The sequence below is a fragment of the Myotis yumanensis genome, unplaced genomic scaffold (genome assembly GCF_028538775.1).
Source record: "Myotis yumanensis isolate MYYU_CA2020_CCGP unplaced genomic scaffold, mMyoYum1.0.hap1 SCAF_4, whole genome shotgun sequence".
Taxonomy (NCBI): Eukaryota; Metazoa; Chordata; class Mammalia; order Chiroptera; family Vespertilionidae; genus Myotis; species Myotis yumanensis.
The window spans coordinates 80,077,442-80,102,417 of NW_027223755.1; the positions used below are offsets into that span (position 1 = coordinate 80,077,442).

Below are 24,976 nucleotides of genomic sequence, written 5' to 3' on the forward strand. Positions count from 1 at the left end.
GCTGGGTGTGTCAGTGAAGGGTCCTGGGCAGCGATAGGGAGCCGGTGATGGCCGGACCCAGGAGATTTCAGGAGGAAAGATTATTCACCTTCCTTGTCAGTCCTTGCAGGTCTCCATGATGCTCTATGGGAGGAGTGATCTCTGCATCTGGACCCAATTTTAGAGCATTTCATGTTCTGCAGGTTCCATGTTGGGGCTAAACCAGGGGTGGGCAAACTTTTTGACTCGAGGGCCACAGTGGGTTCTTAAACTGGACCGGAGGGCCGGAACAAAAGCATGGATGGAGTGTTTGTGTGAACTAATATAAATTCAAAGTAAACATCATTACATAAAAGGGTACGGTCTTTTTTTTTTAGTTTTATTCATTTCAAACGGGCCGGATATGGCCCGCAGGCCGTAGTTTGCCCACGGCTGGGCTAAACACTGACCTTTGGAGTTTTAGGCTGACCACGTGTGCTTGGGTTTGTTCCTCATTTTAGGGGCAGGTCTTGGTCCCCCCTCCCCGCCTACACACACAAGAAAAAGGCTGGGAGACCAAAAGGGCCTTGTGGGAGGTGATGTCGCTGGGGTGTGGCTGAGCCAGGACTGGAATCTGGTTTTCTGGCTTCATATCGTGCGTCACCTGCGTCCTTCAGCTTAAGGTGTGTATTTGGATCGTTGGAGTGGCAGGGGTAATGGCACGCCGTGCAGGGATAGAACACGTGAGGGATATACGTACATTTACTCCTCTCAGTTCCCGAGAGGAGGGCGCATGCCCAGCCGCACAGGACCACCCGGGAGGCACCAGGTTTGGCGGGGAGTTGAAGTGGGGGGTGGAAAAATAGCTTTTGTTGTGGCTTTGGGAGGAAGGAACAGGCGAGGGAGGGGAAGCAGGTTGGGATGGGCTAGTCTGCATCGTTTCAGTGGGCTCTGGGGTTGGAAGGCTGGTCCCCAGTTGTCTGGTACCTGGACCTGGGTCTTTAGGGCGGGGGGTAGTTCTCAGTGGGAGAGCTCCATCAAGGAGGCGGTTGGGGTGTGGACTCTGGCTGGATTGGTTGGTCTGTATTTGAAGAGTGTGCCCTGGGGGGGGGGCGGGGCAGGACTGGAGAGGGGGGGCCCAATGAGGGAGCAGGAGGCCAAGGCAGGGTGACTCAGGTTGTCCGGAACACGGCGTGTCTGGCATGTACATGTAGGGCAGGTGTTAGAGCGTCAGGTTTATAGAAACCAGAAACATAGCTAATACACAGGGTCCTGTGTGTGCCCACCTCTGGGTGTTGCCAGCTTAGAAACAAGCGCAGATGCAGCTGTTGGGGGTTGGAGGAGCCGGTGAGGCAGGGGCACATGTTGTCGCTATGCAGTTAATTATTTAATTATTTGTTTAATATCTGTGTTCTCTGTTGGACCATGAGCGTTCTGAGCACCTTTGTCATGCTCACTCCCGTGCATGGAACATCCTAGACCCGTGGTCGGCAAACTGCGGCTCTCGAGCCACATGTGGCTCTTTGGCCCCTTGAGCGTGGCTCTTCCTAAGCCTTAGGAGTACCCTAATTAAGTTAATAACAGTGTACCTACCTATATAGTTGAAGTTTAAAAAAACTGGCTCTCAAAAGAAATTTCAATCGTTGTACTGTTGATATTTGGCTCTGTTGACTAATGAGTTTGCCGACCACTGTCCTAGATGCCTAACTACAATGGCAAACACTTAAATTGGTGGTTACTATGTGCCAAGCAGTGTACTAAGTGTGTTAGGTACATTATTAACCCATTTATTCCTCACAAGTGAGCCCATGGGTTAGGTGCTATTATTATCCCAAATTTATAGGGAAGCTGAGGCACAGGGAGGTTGAACAGTTTGTCCCTGGTCACACAGCTAATAGGTGCGGAGCCAGGATTTGAACCCAGTTCTGTCCACATCTGTGCCCTTAATCATTGTGCTACCCTACCTCTTGGTGCTTGAGAGTGGAGGTTGAGTGATAAAGGATACACAGAAGAGGAGGACGTGGTTCGTCCAGTTGGGGAGCACACCCATGTCTGCGCCCATGCTGGGTTGTGGGGGTGCACTCTCAGAGTCAAGCTGAGCAGTGTGGGAGCACAGAGACAGGTGGAGGGGGCGGGGAGGAGAGCGGGTCTGAGAGGCAGGAGGATATGGGCAGCTGGGGAAGGAAGTCATTAGGCGGAGGAGTGAGAGGTTGCTGTGGGTTTCACGGCAGAGCTGAGACGGAGGTGGTGGGGGCAGAGACGGCGGGGGCGGGGGTTCTCCAGGTTGGTGGGAACAGCAGGAGCAGAGGTGCCCTGTGGGTGGGCAGTGGGGCTGGCGCTTTTAAGCCATGTGCACCCATTTCCTGTGTCCCATCCCTCAGTACCTCTTCGCTCAGTTCCTTTTCGCATCAGTTGTCTGGAACCACATGCCTTTTGTATTAACTAGGGACCGTGTTTCCAAAACCCAGGCTTGTGGTGACCTGGGAGCTCTGTCAGGGCGATGAAGGTTTTGACCCAGTTCCCATTTGTCTGAACTGCGCTTCCCTCCCCAGCCCACTGTGGCCACCTCCTGGTTGTGTGGGACCCCAAAGATGCCCCCGTCCTAATCCCCCGAGCCTGCGACTCTGTTACCTTATGTGATAAAATCACTTTGCAGATGTTATTAAATAAAGGGTCTTTAGAAGAGGGAGGCAGGAGGGTCAGAACGAATAGATGAGACGATGGAAGCAAGAGGTTGGAGTGATCCGAGGAAGGGGCCTCCAGCCAAGGAATGCAGGCAGCTCCTGCAAGAAGTTGGGAAAGACAAGGAACTGGACCTCCCCTGGAGCCTTCGGAAAACTGGTCCTGCCAGCACCGTGACTTTGGCCCGGCAAGACTGATTTTGGACTTCTGACCCCCAGCACTGTAAGATAATAAATATCTGTCATTTCACACCACTAAGTTGGAGTTTCAGCAGCAATAGCTGTTGCTGGAACTTTCTGCCACAGTAAAGCAGGTTTCTGCCCATCAACAGATGACTGGATAAAGACAATGTGGTCGCTACATGCAAGGAATGCTATTCAAGGAATATTATTCAGCCTTGAAAAAGGACATCCTGCCATTTGCGACAACATGGATGAACCTGGAGGACAGAACCCCAGGTAGAACCAGCCAGACATAGAAGGACAAATACTATATGATTCCACCTAGATGAGGAATCTGAAATAGCCCAACTCCTAGAGCCGAGAGTGGAGTGGTGGTTGTCAGGGGCGGGGGGCCGGGGAACTGGGAGGTGCTAGTCAAAGAGTAGGGAGTTTTAGTTAGGCAAGACGAGTCAGTCCTAGAGATCTGCTGTACAGCAAGAGCCTGTGGCTAATACTGGACACTTAAACATTTGCTAAGAGATCTTACGTTAAGCGTTCTTATCACAAAAATGAATAACAACAAATAGAGCGCAGGAGGAGACGTTTAGAAGTGCTGTGCATGTTGGCAGCATAGATTGTGGCGATGGCTCCACAGATGTAGACTTACCTCCAAACTCACCACGTTGTATCCGTTACTTACGTGCTGCTCTTTGTATGTCAAACCTCCCCCCACAAAGTGGGTTAGGGGGGGAAAGCAGGTTTCCAGGCCTCACTGTCACATGGTTCCAAGTGTCCTGTTGTGAGGTCTCTTCTGGAGGGGAGAAAGCCTTATCCTGAGGAATTCTAACCGAAAGCAGCCGTCCCACCGCAGGGCTGATTAAAAGAAACCTTCCTAGCAGGAAAACTGCAAGTCATTAGTTTTCAGCGTTTTCATGTGTGACAATTGGGTGGCCTGGTTCAGAGCATTCTGCAGCCTGCGACGGATTTAATTTTCTGTTTTGATCCCACAGCGAAACCATAAACAAATAGAAGCCCATTGGCTGGGCCCCCTCCCTGGCAGCAGTGCCCCTTGGGGCCTTTCAAGGTTCGGGAAGCCTGTCCTCCGAGTTGCCCTCTGGGAACCGCCTGTCTGCAGGGGTGACTGGGAGGAATGCTCCTTAGTCGGCGAGGTCGGAGGGAAAGGCTCTACAGAAACAAACCAGGAACTTGAAACGGGTCTCTCCACTGGATGCCAGGGGAGAGTTGTAATTCCTCTTCTGTAATTCCTCTTTTGTGCCTTCCTTGTGGCCAGACGAGAGGGGAAAGGTGAGGGCTGCCCAGCTACAGGGACGCCTGCCTTCCATCACAGCAGGATGAAGGGGGGTGAGGAATTGCAATCGATCAGGGCAGCTGGGGTTCTCTGGAGGCTGCAGCCTTCTGGCGGGGCCTCAGCCCTGAGGTCGTGGAGAAAGGGGCTGCTGGAGAAAACCTTCCAGAACTTAGCTCTGTTCACATCTTGCCCTTGCTTTTTAAAAACTGCTCTGATGGTTCCCCAGGTGTCAGGACGAGGCCGGGACTGCAAGGTGTGGCATTCAAGACCTTTTGTGGCCTGGCTCCTCCCAACCCACTTTCTGTCCTCAGCCTCCCTTCCAGCCCCACAGAGCTCCTCCTCTGGCAGTTCCAGAGCTTCCAGGCGTCTGCGAAGGCCCATTCTCCTTATGAACGTTCCTCAGCCCCGCCCTGGAGTCAGGCTGATGCTGGTTGTGGGGGTGCACAGAGCTGAGCAGGACCTGGTGCTTTCCATCCCTGCCCTCAGCCAGCGGGGGGCCTGGAGGAAGCAGATTTCATAGATGCTGAGAGGGGCCTGTGAGGCCTGGACCAACACGGCGGGAGTGAGAGGGGTAGGCAATGGCCAGGTGGGTGCTAAGGAGACGGCATGAAGCTGTGATGGGGACCAGGGGTCTAGTCTTGTCACCTGCCTCATTTTGGTGAGTTTTTGTGTCATCTGTGTCCTCCCCCCAGATTGCAGGCCTCCTTTTCAGCATTGTCAGCCAGTGACCATGTCAGGATCTGGTGTCTAGAAAGGGCTTAATAAATGTTAATTGACCAAATGGCTTAGAATTGCCCCATCCAGGTGTGTGTGTTTTTTTACTCCCTCTTCGCCCCCGCAAAGCATCAGTTAAATACAGTAAAAGGCACAAACTTAACCAAACAGCTTGACAAGTTCCTCTGTATGTGCACTCACATACCCACCGTTCAGATCTAGAGAGGGCCCAGGTGGTACACCCACAGGTGACCACTATTCTGATTTCTCCTCCGCAGAGTAGCTCTGCCTGCTCTTGTAAACAGACTCACTCAGTATAGACTGTTTTGTCTTCTTTCATCAACATTATGTCTGTGAGATTCACTTATGTTGCTGCAGGGGTCAAGTTTATTCTTTTCTACTGTGTGAATTCAATACACTACTTATTCATTCTCCTTTTGATGGATATTTGCGTTGCTTCCTGGTATCTAGTTTACAGTCTATCAGTGAATAAGAGCTGGAGAACCTCAGTCTGAACCTGCCATTTTCAAATGAGATTGAGGCTCAGAGATTAAGGGTCACCTCAGCGTCACAGGTAGAGACGGTATGAGACCCCCATTTCCTGACTCATAGGCCAGTGGTTTCCCCCCAACAAGGGCAGAAATACAGACTCCAGAGCTTCCTCAGCAGCCAAATCCAGCTGGTGCCTCTTTACTGGGTTTAGGGGGGCCAAATCCATACAGAGCCTGACGCTTGGCCATTGAGGGCCCTGGGAAGTCAGTCATAGAGGCCTGGGCAGTCTCCACGGTGTCCGAGTTCTCACCTCCTGACCAACAATGACAGCAATAATCAGCGATAGCAGCTGCCTTTCTCCCTGCAGTTACTGTGAGCCAGACCCAGTGCAGGGCCTTCTCTGCATTATTTATCTTATTCCTGCTTCCTTTCCATGGTGCCAGGGAAGTGGGTTCCCAGTTTCCTCCCTAATTGTCGTCACTCCCCAAAGCAGGGGTAGAGTCCTCCGAGGGACCCTGCAGGGGAAGGGATGTGGATGTTGCTGATGTGAGGTCCTTATCATTAGATCATCATGGGGTGATGACCTGTGGTCTGGCTGGGGCAGATGTGAGAGGAAGGCGGTTAGTCCTGGGGAAGGTGGGCAAGGGCTGCTCTTCCAGGGGTGGAGGGTCCCCCTGGGTGGGGTCAGGGCCCAATATGCTCAGTGGGGGCCGGAATCTTCTCGATTAGAGGTGACAGTGTGTGTGTAGAGCTAACAGAACACAATGGACATTCAGTTGGGTCATCCACCCAACGCCTAATGACAATCCTGGGAGGGGGATGAATGAGTGAATGAGTGTGCATAAAACTAGCTGCCATTGCCCACTGTTCTAGCACCCCACAGGGTTTAATCATCTAATTTTCACAACAACCCTTTTGGTCTTGTTATCCTAATTTTGTATTTGGGGAGTGAGGCATAGAGAGGTTCAATCCCCAGTCCAAGGTGCCTCGGGCTATATCCGATTTACAGGTGAGATGAGTGGAGCGAGGAGGGAACGGGAGGGACCTCTGGTCCTTGTCCTGCTCTTGCTCACTGTAACCTGGCGACTGAGGGTGCCCTTGGGGTGACGCATGGTCACATACAGCCGGAGCTGGACGGGCCCTCCCTGTGTCCCTGGCCAGTCACAGCCATAGTTCTTCCTCGTGCTCACCCGTGCATTGCACTGTGCAGCATTTCTTCTCTCACATGTTAGATATAATCTCTAAATACGGGCAAGTAGTTGTATAAAGAATCCTCTTCATGATGGACTTTCATTCTAATCTTCAAGATGCTTTCCTATGCAGAGTCCAGGTAGAGCCAGTGGTAAAATACATTAGAATTTGAATGTAAGCATCCTAGACTTGCTTCTTCCAGTACACAGCTTATGTACATTCAGTTCTTCCACTGAACTCACTCATTCACCGACATTTTGCTTATCACCCACCTGATGCCAGGCGCTGCTGCAGAGACACAAGCCAAGTGGGTTTCTGCTATCAGAGACCAGGGAGATAGAGATGGTGGTATGAGCCCACAGATGCCCTGGAGTGGGGGGTGCCGTGCCTATAGTTGGGTGAGCAGAGTTTCGGGAACCAAAAGGAGAGGGTCAATCTTGTCTAAAGGGACAGCAAAGGTTTGAGAGAGGAGGGGCCAGTTGGGGAGAGTGGGAAGGGGCATTCCTGGAAGAGACTACTGGGGCCCAGAGGCCCAGTTGGGGGAGGAGCACAGCTCAGCCTGGGTAGGGGATGGCAGGGCCCACATTCTAGGGGGAGCTCGGAGAGGGGCCACCGAAGGGCCGACAGGGCTCAATTATGGAGACCCTCGGGGATGGCAGCTGGGATGGACTTTGTACCGTCCAGACCTCATTCCACACCATCTCTGCACCTTCTTTCTTCATTCATTTGTTCATTCAACACATATTCACCCTATGCTACATTCGGGCCAAGGCCAGGGAGACAGGAGCCCAGTGGGTCTGCCTGCAGCCATAGTTCTAAGCAGCAGTTAGACCAGGCGGGTGGACAACAGCGCACATCTGCACAGGACGCTCCCTGCAGAGGCAGCTGGGCTTTGCTAGGAATTCTCACCGAACCCTGGCTTGGCGATGACCTTGCAGACTTTGCCTGGAGAGGTTGTAGGGCTAAGGCTTTCCCTGACACCTCCAGCCCTGTGGGCCGTAGAAACCTAGCCCTGATCATGGCATGAGGAGGCCGTTCCCTCAGCCAGTCTGGTTTCCCAACTGTCTGACTTCTGGGAGAGAGGCAGCACTGCTCTGGCCCTTCTGCTGTATTGCTGCCCGTCCCCGTGTTCCTGCTCCATCTGCTGCGGAGGAGGCGGAGGCCCAGAGAAGGATGGGCCTGGTGGGAGGTCACAGAGCCATTCCCTCCATGGGACTTCCCACCAGGGCTCTGGGAGCTCTTGTTAGGAAGAGTGCTGGGACCACAGGTTTATCTCAGGGAAAATGCAGGTTCCATGGTGTCTGACCCTTTTCTCCACCTGCTAGGGGCTTAATGAGCTGCCAACAATTAGTCCTGGTAGCCAGGTGCCCCTAAGAGGCAGGAAGGAAAGGCGAGGAGAGGTGGTGATCCCAAAGAAAAGGCTTTGTAAACAGCAGGATTGAATTCGGAATACAGTGTTCATTCCCCGAATCAGTGTTGCTTCAAGTTGCCTGCCCTTCTAAGAGGAACGGAGGAATTCCTCAGAGAAGCAGACAGCTGTGGGTTACAGGGTGCCACCACCATTCTTCTGGAAATGGATGCAGGTCCAGAAGGTGTCCTGCTCACAGAGACTGGCCAGGATACAATTGTGCGTGATCCTCTGGTGGGTATCGAATGCCAGATTCCACAGCCAGTCCCTTTCAGCAGTCACATTCCTCAGATTCTTATCAGTTTTCCCCCTCAAGTGAACACTGGGAACCAGCCATCCTGCTGATCGCAGGAGGATGGGAGAAAATTAGAAACAGAGGAGGCTTGGCTTTCCTCCCGACTCTGCCACCGGCTTGCTGTGCCACCTTGGGTCCTTCCCTTCTCGGGGCCTTGTTTTCTCACCTGTAAAGAGGGGGTTGGGGCAGCTCAAAGGTTTCATAATTCTCCATCCAAGTCCATAGTGTGATGCTTTCTAGAAAATATGCCTAAACAGAATTCTGTGTGCTTCACAGAATGGGCAGCTCTTCCGGCACACCCGCGGCAGCTCAGGAGTGGTGGCCTTTCCATGTGCCCCTCTCCTAAGGGAAAGTGTTCCACCCCCTGAAATGCTGCAGCTGAGACTCTTAGAGCCTGGCATTCTGAGCTCCAAGGGGCTGAGCCCTCAGTGAGTTTGTGCCTCTCTGCCCAGCAGTCCACTGTGTCGCCTTTGCTATACCTAATTGTAATTAATAACCATGACAGTAACTACCACTGGTGTTCTTTCACCAGTGACACACTGCTTACCCACTCATGTAAGATCAGCACAAATAAATGTTTTTATTATTCCCAGTTTGTATGTTATTATTCCCATTTTATAGATGAGGCATCCGAGGCTCAGGCGTGGTAAAGCCCATTCATTGGGTTAGGCCAGTGGTCGGCAAACTGCGGCTTGGCAAACTGCGGCTCACGAGCCACATGCGGCTCTTTGGCCCCTTGAGTATGGCTCTTCCACAAAATACCGACTTCTGCGCATGGGCCACGGAGTTTCAATCGCACTGTACGTGCATGCCCGCACGGGATATTTTGTGGTATTTTATGGAAGAGCCACACTCAAGGGGCCAAAGGGCCGCATGTGGCTCTCGAGCCGCAGTTTGCGGACCATGGGGTTAGGCAGAGCAAAACTGGGCCTGGAGGCTGGCTCTCTTGCCCACCCATGTTCTGTGCCTCACACAGTGGCCACACAGTTAGTCCTTGCGTGAGGCAGGGGCTCTTTGACCCATAGTAGAGTGGTGCCTGACGCTACTTTGGCCCACATCATCCAGAGCCAGCACCTTGGCGGGCAGTCAGCACTGGGAGTCACAAGGCACGTGCTACGATGAAGTTTATGGAAGTGAAACATCTATATCCTGAGGAGCCTAAAAACCGAAACTAATTGGCTGGTCAAGCCGGAGCAGTTTACCTCTCACTGACCCAGATACAGGCGATGAGACTGTCCATGAAGATGATCGAGTGGAGAAAACATTGCAGATACCTTGTGGGTGAAGAGCACAGTCTCCTTTTGCTTTAAAGAGAAGAGATAGAGCTAGTTCAGGGTTGTGATTATATTTCCATTATGAAGTACAGTCATTTATAGTTTAATAGTCAACCCCACTATCTGTCTAGAGCTTTGCCGTCCACAGATTATATTCATATAGTTGTTATTGCTCTTGGGACTTCTGGCAGCCCTTGGAAGTTGGGCTCTTAGTTTGTAGATGAGGAAACTGAGGTTCTGAAGTTGAGACTTGTCCAAAGCTGTGCAGGCGATAAGTGGTACAAGTAGGACACAAACTAGGCCTCCTGGCTTCACATTCTTATACCTTGATTGTACTGTTTGCAGCAGATTATTTTGATTAGAACACTTTCAGATGTGAGTTGTAAAAACCCTACTGATATGGGCTTAAACAACAACGTCATTTAATATCTATACTAATAAAAGAGTAATATGCTAATTAGACCAGACATCTTCTGGACATCTTCTGGACGTCCTTCTGGACAAAGCCATGGTGGCCGGGGCCAAGGCAGAGGTGGTTAGGGGCAATCAGGCTGGCAGGGGAGGGCAGTTAGGGGGTGATCATGCCGGCGAGGGCGGGGGAGCAGTTAGGGAGCAATCAGGCCAGCTGGAAAGAGCAGTTAGGGGGCGATCAGGCCGTCAGGGGAGTGGTTAGGGAGCGATCAGGCCAGCAGGAGAGCAGTTAGGGAGCTATCAGGCCAGCAGGCAGAGGTGGTTAGGGGTGATCAGGCTGGCAGGGGAGTGGTTAGGGGCATCAGGCCAGCAGGCAGAGGTGGTTAAGGGCTATCAGACAGGCAGGCAGGCAAGAAGTTAGGAGCCAGTGACCAGATTATGAAAGGGATGTGGGATCAGGCCTAAACCGGCAGTTGGACATCCCCTGAGGGGTTCTGGATTGGAGAGGGTGCAGGCCGGTCTGAGGGACCCCCTCCCACCCCCATGCACGAATTTCGTGCACCAGGCCTCTAGTTACTCATATTAAGAAATGGGTGGCTCCAAGGTTAGCTAATTTGACAGCATCAAATGCCCAAAGACCCTGCTTTTTGCTCTGCCTTCTCCAGGCTGTCTCCTCTCATGGCTCTAACATGGTTGCCACAGCTCCAGGCATCACACCCTCTCACAACTGTGCACAGAAATAAGAATGAGCTTCTTTTCTTGCAACTTCCCCTCCCCCATAGGGGATAATGTTTTCCAGAAGCCTCTCAGCTGACTTTCTCTTAGAACTGAATGAACATGCCAAAAACTCGATCAATGAGATGATGATTTTGCTCACTTTTCTTGAATTTACTGATGCCCAGTGTCTGAAAACTAGGGTTTTGTTAGCCAGGGAGGAGGAAGAAGAGATAACTTGGGGACACATGTGTCATATACCAGAGTTAACTTTGCCCCTGCTTCTCTCACAGTCTGTTCTAAAGGACATAGCGTGCCTACTGCAGGGGGTCCTAGGCCCTCTGTTTGGTGCTATGTGACTTCCGTCACAGCCAACTTGACCACGGATGAGCATGTGACCCAAAGGAACTAGGCCTGGTGGGGCCTGGGGTGGATGGAGGAGCTGGGCTGATCGGAGTGTCTCTGTGTCTCAGGAAATAGAACTGGGAGAGAATGAGGTCACTCAGAGTGTGGTCTGTAAGGAAATAAGAAACTCGCACCAGCATGTTAACCAACCTCATGACTGAGTACACATTTTTCCTTTTGGGGGAAGTTACTTAGTCTGTCTGGCTTCTTCCGTAACACGGGCATGATGATAGTTCTTACTTATAGGTTGTTATAAGGATTACAGGAGGGAGCTGTGTCAGAGGCTTGTCACAGTGCCTGGCACCTCGCCAGTGCTCAGTAAACATTAGTTAATCTTATTTCTGCTTTAGTTTCTGACTTCCATCAGGTGGATAGGGTCACTTTCCTGCCTCAACATCACCCGGGAGCTTGTTATATGGGCATAACCCTGGGCCTGTTCCCACAGGATCTGGGGCAGTGTTGGTGTTGAGAGATGGTCTATTTGAGAAGGACTGTGGAGGACACACCTCTAGGTCCCGTCCTGATCTTAGACACTCAGGAAGCTCTGGTTTCTACAGAGGTCACTCTGGCCAAATGCATCATGGTCCACGGTGGACACTGTAGACTGTTTTCAGGCCCAGAACAACTGTGAGGCTCCTTATTAGGCAAAAGTGCTGGTTGGTTCCAGTTCTGGTACTAGGTTCTGTGGAGCCAGTGTTTCTCAGCACCCGGTCTCCCCAGGAACGCTGATCCCATGGAAGGCATTTGGCACCATCCTCTCACAGCTTGTCGGCTCTGGCACACCTACTAATGGAAGTAGCTGTGGATCGAAATGCTCAAAACCACACCGTCTGTTTGGCCAAATCATATACTCCCTTAGCTGCCCCCATGCGAATGGGAAATTCAATCTGTAAATGGCTGATGTTCCATGCAGGGTTCTTCTTTTTTTCTTTGTAATCCTCACTCGAGGATATGTTTCTCATTGATTTTGAGAGAGAGAGGAAGGGGAGAAGGGAGAGAGAGAGAGAGAGAGAGAGAGAGAGAGAGAGAGAGAGAAAGAAACATTGATATGAGAGAGAAACATCAATTGGTTGCCTCCTGTATGTGCCCTGACTGGGGATAGGACCTGCAACCTAGGTATGTGCCCTGACTGGGAATTGAACTTGCAACCTTTTGGTGAAGAAGATGACACTCAACCAACTGAGCCACGTGGCCAGGGCCATGCAGGGTTCTTTTCAGCCTTCCCTCAGGTGGGAGGCCTCAGGAGTTCCCGCTCTGAGAAGTGCTGGAGGAGAAGTGCAGAGGATAATGAAGTGGAGGAAGCCCAGAGGCTGCCTGTGGCACAGCTGTGCTCATTGGGGGAGCATCGGCTCTCCATCTCCCACGGACACGAATCCATACCTCGTTCTCCCCAGGGGCCTCAGTGCTGGACCCTGGAGTCTATTTGTCACCCTCCTGTTTTTACAGAAAGATTGGGTCAGTTCTGTGGGGCTTTCAGATCAGCCCCCTTCCCTCTAAAATTCAGTGACCTTAAGTTTACTTAAATTCCTCTCCAGTATTGCCTCCAAATGGACAGTCCAGTAAAAAGGATTGCGAGGAAAAGCAGGCAAATCCATCTGCTTATGCAAACACACCTACCAGTTCTTGTGCCCTAAAAACGGAGAAGGACTTAGTGTAACATACACTCAGTTATTTCTACATAAACAAAACCGTAACTTTGAATAGTGGTTTAGGTCCGTGGTCGGCAAATGGCGGCGTGCAAGCCACATGCGGCATTTTGGCCCCTTGAGTGCGGCTCTTCCTAAGCCTTAGGAGTACCCTAATTAAGGTAATAACAATGTACCTACCTATATAGTTTAAGTTTAAAAAATTTGGCTCTCAAAAGAAATTTCAATGGTTGTACTGTTGATATCTGGCTCTGTTGACTAATGAGTTTGCCGACCACTGGTTTAGGTGGATGAGAGATGGAGAGAAACACCAGCCATAGAGACACACACAGTTGGGAGATTCGGACGCAGTTTGCCCAAATTGGAGACAGATGATGGAGAGAACCATCTGGGGGGGCTGCGGCCATGAGTGCTTCATGGACTGTGCCCATTTATCCCAGCGGGGCTCAGCCCCCAGCCTATGTCCACCTCCCCCCCGCATGCCACCAGAGGGTCCTTCTGGAACTCCATTGACCAGGTTCCCCTCTAGTGAAAAAACCTTCCATCTTTTCTTTTCCAATAGGATCTCCTAGCTCCTCACAGATCAATTGTGTATTTTTTTCTTTTTCCACTTTTTCAATTATGGTTGATGTTCAATATTATATTAGTTTCAGGTGTACAGCATAGTGACCAGGCACTTACATAACTTACAACGTGTTCCCCCTGATAAATCTCGTTCCCATCTGGCACCATACATAGTTATTACAATATTATTGACTGTATTCCCTATGCTGGTACTTTACATCACTATGACTATTTTGTAACCAGCAATTTGTACTTCTTCATCCCTTTGTGCATCTTCATCTTCCCACCCAGTGGGTGTCCTGCCTCTGCTCACTCCTCCCAGGATGGGGCACCCACTACAACCATTGTGGTAGCTCAATGCACCTGTGGCCGGATCTCCTGGGAGCAGTCTCCTCCTTAGCTTCCAAAGGTTCTGACCTGACTCTGGGCCTCTGGGACCACGTGGGCAAGTCTCGTCTGGTTCCCCTGCATCTGGGGTGGAGAACTGGACTCCCAGAGCTGCCCTCTCCCACCACAGCCCTCAGCTTATTTCTGCTCAGTTTAACTGAAGGACCCATTGCCAATAGTCCTCACCTGCTGGAAATGGCAGATACGCATCCGAGGGCCGGGGCCTTTCCCTCCATCTACACAAATCTTGGGCTTCTGACCTGTCCTCTGCCCAGGGATACTCACCGCTCTGCAGGTCAGCCCTTCCCCTGTCACCTGCTCACGGGACAGTGGCCACAGCCTTCTTGTTCCAGGGCACTGGATGTTAGCTTTTTTTTTTTTTCCTGTTGGGGCTCATGGCAGACACGAGGTTGAGTCTCCAGGAAGCAGGGTCTGAGACAGCTCCAACATGGAAGATGTGCATTTGGGACGGCTCTCAGGAGTGATGCCTGTGGAAGGGAGGGGACAGAGCAGGTGGGCGTAGAAGGAGCAGTTGAGCTGTGATGCAGGCCCAGTGACAGCTACCAATGACCTCCGGGGAGCTCTGCAGCTGGAATGGTCCTTCAGAGTCGCCCTGACAAGCAGGCACTGGATGGGGACTGCCCTGGGAAGTGCCGGGTCATGGGCGAGGCAGCTCTGGGTAGATGAGGCAGCACTGGCAGGGGAGGCTGCGGATGGACGCTTGCTGACAGTGCTTCTGGCAGCTGGGGCTAAAGGCCCTTCATTGAAGGGGATCTGGGTGGCACAACCCAGTGTCCACCACACGTGGCCAGCCAGTGGGGAGGGCGGGGAGAAGGGGTTTTCTCGACATGATTCTATTAAGACAGCCTAGATTGCCTTTGTGTTTTGGGGCTTGTCTGCTGGGTTTTGGGGATGCAGTGCCGGACTCCACATTCGCCTGGTCATGTTTCATCTTGTTAGATTTGGCTCCTAGCTCAGGGCTGGGGAGACCTAGCTTGGATCCTGACTCTCTCCCAAGACCAGGCCCCTGTGTCTGCCAGCTCCTGGTCTTCCAGTTTCCTTCAGGAAGGCAGCCTCCATCGCGGTCTGCTGCTCGGGCCTCTCCTGGTGGCATGGCTGCGAGTGGAGACACAAGTCAATATGGCAATATGGCTGAGTGCCTAAGGGGACAGCCTTGGACATGTCACAAACCCTTGCCCCGTGCCTCAGTTTCCTTATCTGTAAAAGTGGAACAATGACAATCCTTACTGTCCAGGGTTGTGTGAAGATGAATGAAGGTCTGACTTGGAGATAAGACCCTATCTCCAAATACATTCTGAAGTGCTTGGGGTTAGGGCTTTAACATATGGCATACGACAACAGTATGTGAAACTGCGTTGCCAACCATAAGGCAGGTCTTGGGGTGCTGGATCTGACTGACTCCCCGAAGGAGAGGGTCTCTGTATGAACAGGAGTCGGGCTGGCTTTTGTGCCAGAGCTGTACACTCTCCTCGGAAGGGGCTGTTAGCTGGGTCATCTGCCTACGTCTCTGGGGACCAGCCAAGGACCCACGGGATCTGCTTCATGGGTGTCACCTCAGTCATATGAGGCCCGAGTTATCGCCTATCAGTTTAGTCATTCATCACAAACATAGGTTCTCCCAGAGGTTCTTCAGCTTAGCTAGCAGGCAGATTCCCTGGAACTGACCTCTCTGGGAGTTAGGTAGGAGATGGCCTGGTACTTAGAATGAGGGGCAGGTGGAGAGAGGCCTGAAACTGGACACCTCCAACATTGAGGTATGTGGCTGCAGCCACGGGTGCAGAATATGCTAGGACCCCAGGCCTGCACAGCAGAACCCAAAAAGCAGTTTTTTGGTGAGTGAGTGTGGACGGGAGAAGGTCCTCCTGGAACATAGGGCCTGGGGTCAGATCAACACACCTTAAGGAGGTCTGCCCTGGGCCTGCTGTCCTCAGGAGCCCACCTGTAGTCTTCTGGTATGAGAAGGCTAGGACAGAAGTATGCACAGGCCCTGTGGAGCATGAGGTGAGAGTACTTTCCTGGCCAGGGGGTTAGGGAGGGCTCTCAGGAGGGGTTGGGACCTGAATGGAGACTGGTAGGCTAAGAATTGGCTGAATGAGAGAAGGTGGGATGGCAGGCCGGGGAGGACAGTGTGACAGTGTAAATGACAAGATGGAGTGTGGTGGGAGGTGGAATCTGGGAGGTGGGTGGGAACCGTGGGGGATTAGGAGCTAAGAAAGTTTCAAGAAGGGAGGTAACAGGGCAGGGTTGTGTTTGAGGGAGCGCCCTCTGGTGGCAGGTAGAGGGAGACCAACAGGGCTGAGGCTGAGGGTGAGAGATGAGCATGACTGACTGACTCAGGACCATGGGAAGAGGGTAGGGAAGGGTGCAGGAGGTAGACTTGTCTGACATGGGGGCTGATTGGCGGGCCATGGGGAGTGAGGGAGGAAGAAGGTGGAGTTCTGGGTTAGGGGACCTGGGGCTTAATGGTGCTGGTCACCAAGATGGAGCGAAGTAGGGTTGGGTAGTGATGGGCTCAGTACTGACCAGAGTGAAATGGTGTAACTTGAGGTGTCCCATGGGTTATGATGAAGTATGGCCCTAGTCCAGCAAGTGGAGCACAGATGAGAGGAAGCATTGAGGTGACTCCCGGGGTGGGACAGGGAATGGGGCAGATTGGGTGGTCCTCATGGAGAGGGAGGGCACTGTCAAACCCTGGGGCCTGGTTTAGGCTCAGAGCACAGGGTCCTGGAAGGGAAGCGTAAGATCAGGCCCCAAAGCAAAGCTCAGATAGGAAAACAGGGGCTCAGGGCCTGTGTGGGGAGCCAGGCCTCTGGGGAGGGGGGCTGCTGCAGGGGCGTCTCCCTGGGTGGCAGGCAGCAGCGGAAACAGGTTGGGTGGTTATGTTCAGAAGTGAGCATGGGCCAGGGATGTCCTCCTGAAAGCCTGTCCGTTCCATTGTGACATAATTTCCTGAAGCCACTTAGCACTTGTTTTCTCAAAGGACCCTAAATTAAGGATTTCACGGCTCAGCCAAGCCACGGAGCCAAACACTTAGTGAAAGCTGCTGTGGGAGCCCGTGAGCCTGGAGAGCAGGGCCAAGTCAATCGCTCCTCCCATCTGGGAGTGGGCCTCCTCTCATAAGGGAGGGACCTGGCAGGGAGCAGATCTCCAAGACTGGGAGTGGGTTTCCCACCCTGGACCCTCCATGAGAGCTCAGCTGGAGAAGGTGAGGGGAGATGACAAAGAGATGTTACTGAAATGATGCCCAAAGATGAGGCTGCTGAGGAGGGCACCCTCACGGCCTAGGCAGCCAAGGACCAGCTCTGTCACTCTCAAATTCTGTGCTCCTGGACCATCCTTCCAGGAGGGTCATAAAAGGGATGGACATCTCCTGTCAAGCTGGCCTCTGGGTGGAGTGAACTGTAGCCCGTACAACCCTGTCACCTACCACTGATGGGTGTGGGGTGGGCATGGACGGTGGCATGTTGTCACCCCCCAAATGGAAGACATACACACAGTGCTCAGGCTACGGGGGTCCTAAGCGGCAGCCAGATTTCCCAGAGCCTCAGGTGTCTGCAGATGAACAAGGTTTTGAATTCCATCTGAAAGCCCCAGAGCCTTCTTTCCTTGTCTCTGCCTGCCTTCTTGGTTGTTTTTGGCCAGGTTTTGAGTTGGGAAGCCATTTACAGCCCATTAAAAGATCAAATGTCTGGAGATGATGAATCGTGGCATTTGAAAATGTTTTAGAATTCACAGCTCATTTCTCTATACAAAGCCCTGACCCAGTGTGATTCAGAGATGGCTGGACAGTCTGTTCCAGACCGCTGGGGGCAGGTCTTGGGGGTGGAGTGCTGTCCTTGGATTGGACCATGGTTCATCCTGAAGAGACTCATACTGAGACGGGGCTGATGTTCCCTGGGAGAAATGAAGGAAGGGCTCCGGCCTGTGATGTCTCATACCTGTTCCAGACCCAGTTTCCCTGAGTAACAGGCAGAGGCAGGAGTCTAGGTTTGTAGGTGCTGGTCCCCTGGGCAGGTAGGCTGGGTCCCCTTCCCAGCTCAGGCTCCGGTTTCAGCTGTGGGCAATGAGGTTTAACCTTCCAGTACTTCTTTTCCCCACTGCAAAATGGGAGAGACAAGCCTTAGGCTCTTATAAACATGGTGGGTTTCAGGAGCCAGCTAATCAATACCTTTCGGTTTGTAGCGAGGCACGGTTTACATACCACTACCCTGGATGTGCTTGTCGAGATCTCACAACACCTTGAAAGGTAGCATTTTTCATTGAACTGAGGCCCAGGGAGGGCTTATCAACTTTGCTCAAGTCACACAGAAGGTTGGTGGTGGAACCATGTTTTGAATGAAGTCTCTTGGTGCCTTTGGGGAGAGGGGTTGACTTTTGTCTACTTTCTCATTTTCTTCTCTGGTATTTTTGACTGTGCCAATATTGGTAGTATATATTTTCATAGAAAATTGTCAAGATTTTTTAAAAATATATTTTATTGATTTTTTACAGAGAGGAAGAGAGAGAGATAGAGAGTTAGAAACATCGATGAGAGAGAAACATCAATCAGCTGCCTCCTGCACATCTCCTAATGGGGATGTGCCCGCAACCCAGGTACATGCCCTTGACTGGAATCGAACCTGGGACCTTTCTGTCCGCAAGCCGACGCTCTAGCCACTGAGCCAAACCGGTTTCGGCAGAAAATTGTCAAGATTTTGCTGTAAGATCATACATAATATCCTATATAATAAAAGCGTAATATGCAAATCGACCGAATGGCTGAACAGCGGAATGACCATCCGGACTACCATCCGGATGACCATCCGGGACCATGCTATGACACCCACTGGTGCCAGGCCAGCCAAGGCGGGTGCAATGTGATTGGTTGGGGGCCGGCCATCGACCCATGATTGCCCCGCAGAGGGAGGCCCCCGCCACTGGCCGGCAGGGCAATCAATTGGGGGGCTCCAAGATTGCTCCAAAGAGGGAGGCCCAAGCCACTGACCAGTGGGCTTCGGTGGGTGGGGCCTCCCTCTGCGAGGGAATACCGGGTCCAGGTGCCAACAGCCAGGGGAAGGAAGGCCTACTCTTGCATGAATTTGGTGCATTGGGCCTCTAGTTTACTTACAATTTCGAATCTCTTTTTGGAATGTTTTTTTCTTGTTCTTAATGTCTATGCCCTTTGTTTCTCATTAAGAATTGCCTATTTGAATTTTTTTAAAACCTGTTTTTGGTTTTGTTGATTCACTTTTTAAAGTAATCTATTTCATTAATTTCTGTTTGCATCTTTCTTAGTACCTTTCTTTTCCTTTCTACTAACACTACCTTCTAATTGCTGTATTTTCTGTAGCTACTTTCTCAGCATTTTGTTGGGCTAATAGAATTTTCAGTTTTACTTTTTTTGTGTGGTTGGTCAGTTTTGCCTTGCTAGTATTTATCTTCAAATTCAAGAATATGTTTAATTGTATACTTTTCTACTACACTGAAAGTTGCACAGCTTCTATATCCTTTCCTTTACACAAGACAAAAATCTCAGCAACTTTTGCTTCCTTCTGCCTCCTCTCTGCCATCTTCCATATTGCAATCATCTTGGATTTTAGATCTAGGCTGTTATTAAGTCTTATTATTGTTTCTTTGTTCATAATTGCTTCTCACATTTCATATATTCATCTTATGTCCTTTATTTTATTTTGCTGCAATACATCCTTTAGTAATTCTTTCAGAAAAGGTGACTGGTAACTTTCTGATTTCTTGTGCACCTAACAATGTCTTTATCTCACCGTTTCCTTAGCAGGAGAGTTTGCCTGGGTATAGAATTCTGGTTTTAAGTATTTCCTCTAGGAGCTTTGAAGTACTTGTGTCGCTATATTCTTGATCCCAATGTTGCTGGTAAGAAATCTAATTTCAATTGATTGTAGGTAATCTGTTTTTCTTTTTATAGCATTTAGTAGTTTCTCTTCGTCCGGAGTGTTCTGAAATCCCACCACAATCTGTCTGTTTTTGTTCATCTTGCTTAGCATTCAGTGGGTCCTTTCACATTAAGACCACAAGTCTCTATTTATTCTCAGAAATTTTCTGTATTATTTCTTCAGCTATATATTTCCCTTTGTTCCCTCTGACCTCCCTTCTAGAGCTGCCTTCTAGGTCCCTCACCTCTGCCCCCACATTTTCTATCTTTTTTTCCCTTTGCAGTGCATCCTTGGAAAGTTCATGGCTTTTTCCAGCTCATCAGCTTACTCTTTACCAGTACCCATTCTGTTTCTCAGACAAATTGGTGAACCTTTTATTTTCATAGCCATACATTTCATTTCCAAGATGTCTATTTCTTTATTTCATAATATTTTTTATGAGTGAAAAATTCTCTTGTCTCTTTGAGGACATTATGCTTTAAAAATTGTTTCCATTTATTTGCTTTATTAATTGTCCCCCCCCCCCCCCCCCCCGAGGTGTGATTTATTCTATGTTGAGTTGGTGCCTTTTTTTCATGGTGTTAGCTTTTTTCCTCAAATAATTTGAAATTCCTGCTATTTGGGGTTTTCCATTAGTTGTCTCTGTTTCTTTGTTTCCTGCTGCATTGCCTTTTGGAGGGTTGGTGGCATAAGTGAAGGATGGAGAGTGTGCAAGGATTCATTGATCTTGCGAGGGTCCCAGTTTCTCCAGGAGGTCATCAGCGTTTTAGGCATTCTGACCACACCTGTCTCAAACAGGTGAGTCCCATACCTGATTCTCGATACCAGCAGGGATGGGGATCTGGGTCCTGTCTGTCTGGCTCCTTCCGCTGTGGCCCTCTGACAAGAACCTCAGACCCCCGCGGGTCATTTCCCTGCGCAGAGTCCTTCAGTGGCTTCCCGCTGGCCTCATGCTCAGACCCACGTCTGTTCTGGTAGGTGCCATGCCTTTCTTTCTCTCGACTCCTCCCCTCCCTACAGCCCCTGGGCATGTCTAATTGCACCAGGTCCTCGTGAGACAGCTGCATCTCATGGTCTATCTCCCGGTGCCTCTGCTCACACTGCTCCCTCCTCTGCTAATGCCACTCTCGCTCATCGTCCCCACGTGTCTGGTCAGCTGACTCGTCTCTTCCAGAACTCAGGTTTCTTAAACTTGGGCTGGGGGCCTGCTTTGTTCCCAGAGCTCCCTTCCTCATGATGTGGCTGTACCTATGACCCGTGTTCCTGTAGGTTGTAATCATCTCCTCGTCTGTTTCCCGGGCGGGCAGGCAGGGGTACAGCTTTTTTCACTGATTCCACATGGAGTGCTTGATGACTCTGATGATGCCAGGGTTTGGTAGCCAAAGGGGTGGTATTCTTCCTTCCTTTTAGACCTGAACAGAGGGTCTCCGTCTCAGTGTGCCCTGTACCCAAGAGGACGAGCCCCAGGCTTGTGGAGGGGGCTTTTGACCAGAAGCTGGCACCTCAGGAGCAGTCAGTGCTGATGTGACTGTTGTTCTCCCTACAGGCACTGGTGCCATCACACGGTAACACGGACGGTGTCCTGCCAGGTACAGAACGGCTCGGAGACAGTGGTCCAGCGCGTGTACCAGAGCTGCCGGTGGCCCGGGCCCTGTGCCAACCTTGTGAGGTAAAGGCCGCAGGGCTGGCTGGCTGGCACTGCCCTTCTTTTCTGTTCCCTTGGATGAATCCAACCCCAGCACAGCTGTGAGGGAGGCGGGTTGACACTCAGAAACAGGAGTCAAGCATGCATTTATGCAGCAACTTCTGTGCATGGGGGCTTGCGGGGGGTGGAGGGGGGTATGTGTGTGCAAAGATGAAAGGGATTTGCTCCCCACCCTGGCATAACCTCACAATCCAGTGGGTGTTTGATTAGCAGAAACTCCCCATGGTCAATGAGGGGGCGGGGATGGAAGGGGCGGGAGAGAGCCAGGAGAGGCTGAAGACAGAACCAGCTGCTGTGGGGCTCCAGACTAGAATGTGGGTCTGTGATGCCCTTGAAAGTCCAGCCTGCCTCCAGCCCGTCTCTCTCATGAGCCCCACTCTGGACTGTAGCTTTCAGTGGCTCTCAGCATTCACAGGGAGAGATTTATTTATTTATTTTTAACTATTGTGTTTTTAAAAAAATGCATTCTATTGATTTCAGAGAGGAAGGGAGAGGGAGAGAGAGATAGAAACATCAATGATGAGAGAGAATCATTGATCGGCTGCCTCTTGCACACCCCCTACTGGGGATCAAGCCTGCAACCCAGGCATGTGCCCTTGACTGGGAATCAAACTGTGACCTCCTGGTTCATAGGTCGACGCTTAACCACCGAGCAACACCAGCCGGCTCTTGCTCTACTTTGACCATCACTGCAATCTCTAGGTCATGGATATATCCTAGGTTTCTTTTCTTGTTTAAAATAGAAATATAATTGACATACACCATTGTTTAAGTTTGAGGTGTACCACCAATTGGTTCAATACATCTCTATACTGCAACATGATGGCTGCAGTTGCGTCAGCTAACACCTTTGTCACTTAATGATCTAGACTTCTTGTCATGACAACATAAGAAAGAGAAAGAGGAAAGATGACTCGTTTTCATGAGGGCTGGTGCAAATTTGTCGGGATCCCTTTGGTATGTTTTAGTTTAGCTTGTGCACAGGCGTCCACCAAATGCATCGTCTGAGGTGAAGATATGGTTGTGTTTGAATGGATATTAGTCAGCATCTCCCTGGGCAAGAAAAAGGCAGTTCTCATCATCACATAATAAAGAAACTCTAGCTCCTCCTCGCTCCCTGTATGCTCTCCTGTTTCCCTTTTCATTTCTGACTATCGAGGAAGGAGTTTTCCTCTTGGGCCTGGGAACAGTTCCCCTGCCCTCTCTTGCTGTGGTGTTTTGTTCATATCAGCTCTATGCACGTCACGTCTCCTTGCTGTCCTTACTGTTTTGCTAGCCTGCTATAGGGGTTGGGGGGTGTAGTACGGTGGGCTTTGGAGTTGTAAAAAAAACCCAATAAGTGGAGCCACTTTAAAATGGAACCGGAGCTGCCATGCCAGAGGAACTGCCTTGCACATCTATGTCTCAAGCTTTGGGATGTTAAAACAGCGCAAACTCTGGGCCTAAGCAATCTTGTGGCCTCCCTCCCCCTGCCCTCCCCACACACACACAACTGTTAGCAAAAATAACAAGAAAGCAGCTATTATGACTACTGGATTGATGACCACTGGACTAAAAATTAAAAACATTGTTTAGAATTAACATCACTGTGTTATGTTATCTGCACCCAAAGAAGTGTCTTTGTTTAAAAAAATGATGTAAAGGGCACTTCTTCCTTTCTTCTTCTGGCCATGTTTGGAGATAGAGCTTAAGCGCTCCTTCCCAATTCCCTCATGTGGCCGTGACAAGGTGACCAGAAGGGAGGACATGGTGCCACAGCCTAGTTGTCAGAAAGGAGTGGCAGAGCCTGGATGGAGAAGGGCTGGAAGGGTTTCAGGGAGGAAGAAAAATGGCTGTGGAAGCCAAGTCAGAGTGGGCATGAGAGTGGCCCTGACCCCAGGGTGGGGGCAGCTTTTGGGTGTGAGCCTGTGGAGATAGCCCTTGGAAGGAGGTGCCCTCTGGCTTGTCCTGGTTTAACCTGGCTGAGCGGGTGGGGAAGGGCTCGTCAGTGGGTGGGGATGGGAAGTGAGAGTGGAGGGGCTCTGGGTGACGTGTGATTGGTTGCTGCATGGGCAAGGGCTCCCCTCTGACCCATGCGCCTGTGTTACCTGGAGCCCGGGGCCTGCCTGGGTCTGTGGCTAAGGCCGGAGTGCTGCCCTCATCCCTGGCTGTTTGCTGCCCTCCTGCCTTCTCCCCAGTTTGGGTGTCTGAGTCTGGGCCGGACGCTAACCCATCCCTCTCCCCCAGTCCACTTGCTCACCATAACTGCACCAAGGAAGTGGCCTGGCACGGAGTCGAGCTTAATAAATGGTTGTTAATGGGCTGACCCGATCACCTGGACTCAGGGGTCCCCTCCGTGGAGTTGTGGGGATGTCAAGACGTCCTCCCGGGGCACAGGGCTGCGCCACGTGCCCACCATTCAGAATGGGCGATAGCTGTGTCACACCTCTTCCTCCTAGAAATGAGTCTAGCTTTGCCTGGGAAAACCCCCACCCCAGAGGGCCCCTCCCAGGGTGTCTGGAATTTCTTGTTTGTTCAGTCTCTCACCATTCATTCATTCGTTCATTCATTCATTCATTCATGTTTCCTTGGAGGCTTGGCTGCATGACAGGTCCTGGCTTAATGAGGGTACAGCACTGTCTGTCTGTCTGTCCTTGAGGTGATGGCACTTTAGGGGCAAGTAAAGGATGACATCTAAGTGGTAGCTGGGGCCCTATCTGGTTTGGCTCAGTGGATAGAGCACCGGCCCTCGGACTGAAGGGCCTCAGTTTGATTCAGGTCAAGGGCACGTACCTCGGTTGCAGGCTCAATCCCAGGCCCCGATCAGGGCACATGGATGAGGCAACCAATCTCACATGCATGTTTCTCTCTCTCGGTCTCTCCCCCTCCCTTCCACTCTCTCTAAACAAATCAATGGAACAAATATCCCCGGGTGAGGATGAACAACAACAAAACGAAAACGATGTTGGCTGGGGTTTAGGGTAAGCCAGTCTGCTGTGGGAGGGTCCCTTCGTCCTGACGGCCGCTCGGGGAAGGCTGTTGTGAGGAGGTGACATCTGAGCCGAGGCAGGGCCTCACAGTAAAGGGAGGGAACAGCTGGAGATCTAGGACAGAGGTGGCCACGGAGAGAGAGGCCCCGGGGCTCAGACCCCTGCGTGGGGCTGGTGGTGATGGATGGTGGGGATATGTGAACCGGGAGGGCCCACTGTGCCTGTCACACAGGCCCGCTGCACTCAGATGAGGAGCTGGGGCTTGGCTGGTCTTCCTTTGGCTTCTGCAGTGCCTAGACCCAGAGCCTCCAGTTCAATAGAATGATCTCTCCACCCCTCCTGCTGGCTGTCTCCCTTCTCCCCAGGATGAGAGCACCTTGGGCAGTGAGGGCCCAAAGCAGTGTGTAGGAGGCACCAAGGAAGGTGTGAGGGCCCCACCACCCTTCATACGTGTGCCTGGAAAGATCCTGCTTGCTTAGGGCTCTGGATTTTCTGAGGGGAGCAGGATCGCTACACTTTGCCACCTGTGGAGCCGTGAAAGATGGAATGTACTTAGGCATGACCAGGAGCCTGCCTGCCTCTCCTCCACGCCGGGCCACAGAGCCGAGTTCTTAGGGCATACGGCCCTTCCACCCAGCAAAGGGGAGCCCCTGTTCTGGGCCCTGCCCTTTAGGGAGGCCATTTTGGCCCTCCTCCAGCCATGCCCATCCTCACGGGGCAAGGAGTCCATGAGGCCAGGGGGATGTGTCCATCTCGACCCTGTGGCCCTCTTCGAGACCTGG

The 24,976-nt window shown here is 51.4% G+C and overlaps 1 protein-coding gene across 2 annotated transcripts in view; it reads left to right on the top strand.

The window, feature by feature from the left end:
- The window catches only part of COL26A1 (collagen type XXVI alpha 1 chain), a 166,684-nt gene that overhangs the window by 21,865 nt on the left and 119,843 nt on the right, over nt 1–24,976 (top strand). For both annotated transcript variants that reach the window (XM_070411520.1, XM_070411519.1), the window contains exon 2: nt 21,067–21,189. In XM_070411520.1, coding sequence (XP_070267621.1) covers nt 21,067–21,189 — 123 coding nt within the window. The remainder of the gene's footprint in view (nt 1–21,066; nt 21,190–24,976) is intronic.